At 45.0% G+C, this 7,716-nt stretch overlaps 1 protein-coding gene across 1 annotated transcript; it reads right to left on the bottom strand.

The window, feature by feature from the left end:
- Nucleotides 1-4,569: 4,569 nt before the first annotated feature.
- Nucleotides 4,570-6,690, bottom strand: LOC125440947 (keratin, ultra high-sulfur matrix protein-like). The gene is given in 4 exon segments (XM_048511135.1): nucleotides 4,570-5,784; nucleotides 5,879-5,953; nucleotides 6,251-6,591; nucleotides 6,593-6,690. Coding segments are annotated over 4 exon segments (636 nt in total). The 3' UTR covers nucleotides 4,570-5,662.
- Nucleotides 6,691-7,716: the final 1,026 nt, after the last annotated feature.

The raw sequence follows: 7,716 nt of genomic DNA, 5'->3' as shown, positions 1-7,716 counted from the left end.
AAGGCTGTGGCAAGGACGCAGGCGCTGCGCCAGTCCTTGGGCGGGAAATGAATGCACGCAGGCGCAGGCTGCCACGCACGCCGGTGCACCTCCTGCTAGACTGCTTCAAATTCTGCGCACTACTGCTGAGAGGAGGGGCGTAACTAAGGCAAAAGTCACATGGCAAAGTCATCCATTAGTAACCCCCTCTCGGCACACACAAATAATTAGTAACCTACTCTCGGGAACCTGTGAGAACCTTCTGGATCCCACCTCTGGAGAGCGGGGACCCTGATGTAACTGCAAATTCTAATCTACGTTGGTTGTTCTCAAGCACTTGTAATCCTGTCTTCCTTTATTCTACCGCTGGGGAAAGAGGAGGTGTGAGCTGCTAGTTTCCTTACTGCTTATCCTTGCTTCTAAGCCCTGCTGTGAGCTCATCTTTGGCTTTGTGGCAGATTTACTGTATCTCATGCCCCAGCTGCTGTTTCACATAATATAAACGTAGTTGTAAAAACAAGGGAGCCCCAGAATTATCCGGCCCAACCTTCTATGCCGGGGGAGGTTCCACCCTGCCCAAACTGTTGAAAGCAGATAAGTATCTCAACTCCATCTTGGCACTGCCTGTCCTTTGCAATTATCACTAATCCTTCTGCAATTGTTTTCCGAAGCCCTGCCTACGGGGAACTCCTCTTCTTTTACAGGTGTCAGAGAAGTCTTTCATCTTGCAGCTGGTTTTGTCAGGGTGCCTCAGCTGGTTCCCGCGGGACGAAGAGGGCGGAGGCAGCGCTTGTGAATGGGAGCAGCAGAGTTTGGAAGGCTCCCATTCACAGACAAACAGGAAAACCTATCAAAAGGATTCGGGAATGCCTTGGGAATTCTGTCAAGGGATTTGACAACAGGGTCCCCTAATAGGGTCCCCTAACATCACTGGGACCCCTCCTCATTTTGTGGAAGAGGGTGGTATATGGGTCTCGTGGGCCCTATTTTAGAATGTACCTGTTTTAAGATTTTTATGTTTTTGTATGATTTTGTGTTGTTCACCGCCCTGAGCCCTTCGGGGATAGGGCGGTATAGCAAGTTTAATAAACAACAACAACAACAACAACAACAACAACAACAACAACAACAACAACAACAACAACAACAACAACAACAACAACAGCGGGATGTTTCGTAATGGGAGCCCTTGAACTTCATATCTTCCCTGGGAAAACGCTGTCTACAAAATCAAAGATTAGTTTTGCAAGATGGATGAATCAGTTGGAATAGCCTGTTGTTTGTTTGTTTGTTTGTTTGTTTGTTTGTTTGTTTGTTTGTTTGTTTGTTTGTTTGTTTGTTTGTTTGTTTGGAGCTCGTATAATATAGTGGCTCAATTGTCAGGTGATTGGGTTTTTTGTTTTGGTGGGAAGCCTCTCACTTTCTTCCTTGGTCCTGATATAAAAATCATAAAGATATGCTGGTTGCAAGACCACAGTTGAGAAATATTCAAAGCTGAGAATACATTTTGTGGTTGGACTCCAGAAATCAGTGACTGAGTGCTATTGAAACCACCGCGTTTGCTATTTTGCAAGAACCAGCAGATACTTGCTGCTGCTGCTGCTGCTGCTGCTGCTGCTGCTGCTGCTGCTTCTTCTTCTTCTTCTTCTTCTTCTTCTTCTTCTTCTTCTTCTTCTTCTTCTTCTTCTTCTTCTTCTTCTTCTTCTTCTTCTTCTTCTTCTTCTTCTTCTTCTTCTTATTATTATTATTATTATTATTATTATTATTATTATTATTATTATTATTATTATTATTATTATTATTAATTAGTAAACCGCCTCCCCAAAGGGCTCAGGGCGGTGAACAAAACAAATAGATAGAGCACAGATAAAATCAGTAAATAATCATTAAATGTGGCTCTATATGTTAAAATCATTAAAATGCAGCATCCTAATCTCAAATATACTGATGTCGTCTCTACTAGGAAATCCCCTAACAAAAAAAAGGGGGAGGGGAAGGGGAGAGAGAACAGCAGGGTCCATACAGATATTATGAAAAGGGAGGAGGGGTATCAGCGCCGGATTCCCCAAAAGCCCGGGTGGAACAGCGCCCGCCTTGCAGGCCCTGTGAAATCTATTAAGATCCTGCAGGGCCTGCATAGCTGGAGGCGTAGAGCTGCCTACTCGGGCAGGGGCCAGAGCTGTAAAAGCTCTGGCCTGGGTGGAGGCCAGCCGCATCATTGAGGGGCCAGGGATCACCAGCAAATTTGCCTCTGCTGGCCTTAGACAGAGGCCGACATTTTGGGACGGTGGGAGCAAGACGGGTCCCGAGGGTACAGAGGTCCCAGGTCGCATAGGCCCAAGGCCTTTTATGAGTGAAAGGGCAACAATGAGCACTGACCTAGGGGTTTGAAGTATATGGAGATGGTTCACCCAACTGGTTAGGCTTTTTGCTGATCACGCTTGCTGGACAGAAAATATACGTCGCCCCACACGTAACCAAGTCAGATGATGCTGAATGTGTTCTTTTAAAAATATATCTTGGAGTAAAAGATTTGCAACAAGTCAAGATTGTGAGCCTGCGTGGGACAGCCGCCAGGATTTCATTGTGAAGTGGTCAGGAGGGTCTGCTCAGAAATGTCTTAAAATGAGCTGCATTGCGATGCGGACTTCAGAGAGTTGGTACCACGGTATCACTCTCTCCATGTCTGCAGACATGTCAATAAACCTAGCTTGCTATTAGCCCTCCTTGTGTGGAGTGTTTAATGGGTAAAAACTTCCATAACATTCCCCCACCACTCCAATAAGGATGTGACGGGAACAGTTAAGGTCTGAAATGGCCTCCTGAGACGCCATGACATCACTTCCCCTTGTGCAACCAGTCTTGTCTTCACTGTATTGGGGGACCATCTGGGATTCCCCCAAGCTCTATGGCATTACCAGAGAGTTTCAAGGAAATTCTATGGCTTTCCACAATTCAGAGCAGGGAACCCTAGTGATATCACCTCTGGTTGTTCCACCGTGAGTGGCAATGTTGTGTGATAGGATGCTTTTTTTATACCTGCCTCCACAAAGGTTGGGAACTCTACCAAAAAGATGGATGGGTTTGGAAAAAAAACTGGACTCAACTCAGCCATGGCAGGGTTGTTGTGAGGATAAAATGGGAGGAGGAAAACTCCTTTGAGTTCATCTCTTCCTGTTCTTCAGTCTTTTATCTTGTGATCTGGAATTGCAGTCAATTTAGAAAGATTATCAGAGACCTAAATTTAAGACACCTACTCATCCTTGGATTGACTGGAGGGAGGGAGTTGTCTCAAGATTTCAGCTTATATAAAAACCTTTTAGAGAGCTTTTACATTAACAGTTATGGCTCCATCCTGTGGCAAGGTGCTCGGCAAGTTAATTGTTTTGTGGATAACAAATAATGTAATGCATGTTCCAGATTTCCAGAACAGAAAAGGAATCCTGAAAGAATCGAGTTTTCAAGAAAAGATCAGCTTTCAGTGTTGTCATACAACACCCCTTGCTCATGTTGCTCACTACCACTATTGCTGTCAGAGAATTTAAAAAGACTCTATCATGTTGGCTGTGACATCATGTCACTTCTGCTACAAAGCTACTGTAACCTCTATCTGTGGGTTCTGTGGGGCAGAACTTGGAATGAGTTTGCAACAACAAATTTAAAAAAACAAAATGGTTTACTTTCTTAACATATAACATCAAATATCAACATTTAACGTGACACTTCAAGGTCCTGTTCAGGTTGCATTTTCAAGTCCTTATATTTACAGTCAACTGATACTGCCAAGTCCAATACTTCTTTGCAAGTGGGTTGGCTCCTGAAGACTCCAAGGGCTTGATGAACAGGATTCAACATGATGAAGGTTTCTAGGAGAACTCTCACCACATTAGCAACACAAAACCCCCTTTTAACAAGGTGTTAAGGGCAATATTTATACAAATCATGTCCGAAGTCTGGTAGCCTTGTCTCCCCCAAACTACATGAGGTCTGCAGCCTCCTGCTGCTTTGAGTCTCCACCCCTTTCTGGGTCAACCCATTCTGAGCATGGGGGTTACACTACCCCAGTAGAGTAGCTCTAGGAATCTACAGAAACGTTATGATTTTGCAACAGAGGCCGCTTCAAGACGGGTTACCGCATTGGGGTTGGGCTTCAGCAGAGATGCTGTGCACTCATCCCCTGGGACCGTTTCTGGCAAGCATGAACGGGTCCGAGAAAACAGCCGACAAGACGGCGCCAGCGGAATGCCGCTGTCTCGGCTTCCATCTCGCTGTGCTCTGTGGTCAGTCCGCATCGCCAGCAAGGCTCTGGGATTACGCCCCTGCCCCAAAAGCGCGATCGTTCGCAAGTTGCATGGGCAGGGGCGTAGTCCCCAGCGCTATTCAAGACGGGTATGCTGCCTCGCCGCCATTTTCCAAAACCTCGCTGGGGAAGTGAGGTCGGAAAACGGCAGCTTCGCTGCCACTGGGCGCATGCTGCTGCAAAGCAGTTGCTCTCTCAGTAATGGCTCCCTGGGGACGGCGTCTTTTAAGCAGCTCGGCCCCTGTGGTTTTATTTGGCCTGTGCAGAAAGGGCCAGAATGATTCCTAGGGCTACCTATGTCTCTTCTGCTTTTTTCTACAAGTGATGGGGTGCCATAAGCAGTTCCTCACAACCCCTCCCACAGTACTCCTACCAGTTGCCAGGCAACCCTAGCTTTCAATAGTGCTTTCTAATTCTGACTTCTGTGGCTTTGGGATGAACATGACCTTTTATAACTGTTCGCTTTTCTTGTGAGCCTTTTCATTTTCAGCCATTTTCATTCCCAGCTGTCTTATTTATTTGATGCCCCTTTTTCACATGTCAGTGATGCATTGTGTAACATTTATAGACCAACGATGAGGACAGATTGTTCAGTGTTGTGTAATTTAATAAGAAAAAAATTAGCACCTGAAAGAAAAAAATGGTTTGAAAACAAAGACATGAGTATTCTGCCGACACAATGGAGATTCAGAGTCGAAACAGGTGGAGTTGTGGGGGAGTTGTGATTTTTGGTAGCATCCCTACCTCTTGCAGGGAGCTTCTCCATTTTCAGCCAAGAACTTCAATCCAATTTTAAAATGCGTGGTCATCTGGGAATGGACTTTTCTGAGGTTGCCCCATGGGTAATGAAACTGCTTCTAAGGTATTTTCAGATGTCCTTCTTTTATTTATTTATTTATTTATTGGTTATATTTATATACCGCCCTCCCCCGGAGGGCTCAAAGCTCTGGGCGGTGAGGGGATCCACTAGACACTAGAAGAAGTCAATCATATTTAGCTAAGGTTTGTGTGATGGATGTAGCAACTTGCTTAATTATTTTTTTAATAATAAAAACCCTCTGACTTCCAACAGTTTTCTGTTTTCTAGTGAGCATCAGTTCTTTTATTGTTTTATTGTTTTGTTTTAATTTTGCCTCATTTCTTTTGATGAATTTTGACCAAGATCATGCTTGGAAAGAATGGCGAGGACAAAAAAAGTGGAAAAAATAACCACTTATTTTTTAGTACCATGACTTGTAGCAATAGAACCAACAGGGGTTTTCTACATGATTGAGAATCAACCAATCAAAGTTCATGGGTCAATACAAAAAAAAAGTTAGCATCCTTCTGAACATGAGGTCCACTGGTCAACCCAGGGTGATCTCCCAGATCTGTGGACCCTTCTCAATGTCTGCAGAATGGTTCAGAACATACTCCTCTTCCTGTACTGCCACATCCTCCTGGCTCAGAACATACCCCTGGTCCTCCACTGCCACATCCTCCTGGCTCAGAACACACTCCTCGTCTTCGACTGCCACATCCTCCTGGCTCAGCTGACACTTCCTGGTCCTCCTTCTGCTGCTGCATCCTCCTGGCCTTGAGGAAATTATACTCTCCTGCCTCCACTTCCGCATCCTCCTGGCTCAGAACATACTCCTCGTCCTCCGCTGCCGCATCCTCCTGGCTCAGAACATACTTTCGCAGCCTCCGCCGCGATCCTCCTTGGTTTCAGAACAACATACTCGCCCCTCCGCCCGCGATCCTCCTGGCCTCAGAACATACTTTCGCCCTCCGCTTCCGCTCAAGATCCCTCCTGGCTCAGAAAACATACTCTCGCCCTCCGCTGCCGACATCCTCCTGCCTGCAGAACATACTCTCGCCCCTCCGCTGCCACAAGATCCCTCTCCCTGGGCTCAGAACATACTCCTCGTCCTCCGCTGCTGCATCCTCCTGGCTCAGAACATACTCCTTGACCTCCACTGCCACATCCACCTGGTGCTGAACATGCCCCACTTCCTCCAGTGGTGCATCCTCCTGAAGATCCACAACATGCTTCTCCAGAGAACGACTCTTCATTAGAATAATGTCCACCCGTACACCCATTGCATGCATCACCAATTGGCCATTTCCTAAACAATCCTTCGGAGAGTGGTCCTCCTGAGGGGTTGTGGACACAGCATCTCACTCTCGGGTTACCCCCTGATCTACAGGTGGATCGACGATAGCCATAGCATCGGTAGTCATGGCCTCCCCTTCTTGGGATGTCGTCTCATGGTTGCAACCCGATGGGCTGGTATTGTGAGTTAATAGTGGTAAATGGTTTGTGGGCGCAGTATCCAGCCAGGATCTCTCAGTGGTGGACCGCATCTACAAGTAGAGTTCAAATTGAAATAAGCCTCTCTCCCTGATGAGTAGATTCTTTCTTCCGGCATTCCTGATAAGTCTGAAAGGCAGGAACACCAAGCACATAATTAAAAATTAATTCTCAAGTGTTTCTACCAAACTGACAGTACTTCCTCTTTTACAGCCACGCCAATAATTCTTGAATTGAAAGGAGCAGGTATAGTGGCTTTCGTACTAAGGCAAAATACAGAATGGGGGAGGGAATATTAAAGGTCAACAGGTATATATGAATTAAAATCATATTATATAAAATTATATAATATATATAAAATACTGTTAACAGAATAACAAGCGGAATGTAGCTTGTGTGTAACTTTAAATAAGAACGGTTATCTTGGTAAAGACCAATCTTGTTACCTCAAAAATTATAAACAAAAGAACTTTACTTATGCTGAGAGAGAGAAATATATAAAGTAACACTTACATATTGATACATTTACAGTTCATCATCGCCTTGTTACAGTTTAAGTTATGGCTCAGTATCTAACTGTCACTTCTGAATGTTTGCTGAGTTCTCCCCAGAATTTCTGAAAGCCTGCTGTATGCAAGACTGTCAAACATTAACAGTCCCTCTCAGGCTTGTGACAGGCATGCATGAGTCTAAGTAGAGTCCAAGTCTGATTATTTATAGTTTCTCTAATCTGTCTCTTGGTAGAGGCTTGGGTCAGTACATCTGCAGTCATCTCATTAGTATCACAATACTTCAGTTCTACTATACCCTGTTCCACTAAGTCATGTACTAAGTGGTATCGTACTCCAATGTGCTTGGTGTGTGGTTGTGTTCTTTCGCATCTGGGTAAGGAGTCTTGGGATGGGAACCATGGTTGTCCCTCCTCATTAATTTTGATGGACCCTTCTCCATTTCTGATCATTGTCCTAAAAAAGTTCTTTAATTCAGCCTTTCTGCAAGCCTACGGATAGCAATTATTTCTTGGTAATTTGAGTCTTTAGCTGCAGCAGTGGAGTTCAGGATTCCCCAAGCTTGTTGATTTTGACGGGAGAGCTGCTTGCCTTTTTGTTTTCTAAACCCTAGCCTCTAGCTTAATGACATCAGT

The sequence above is a fragment of the Sphaerodactylus townsendi genome, linkage group LG01, assembly GCF_021028975.2.
Source record: "Sphaerodactylus townsendi isolate TG3544 linkage group LG01, MPM_Stown_v2.3, whole genome shotgun sequence".
Lineage (NCBI taxonomy): Eukaryota > Metazoa > Chordata > Lepidosauria > Squamata > Sphaerodactylidae > Sphaerodactylus > Sphaerodactylus townsendi.
This window is presented reverse-complemented; position numbering and strand designations above follow the sequence as displayed.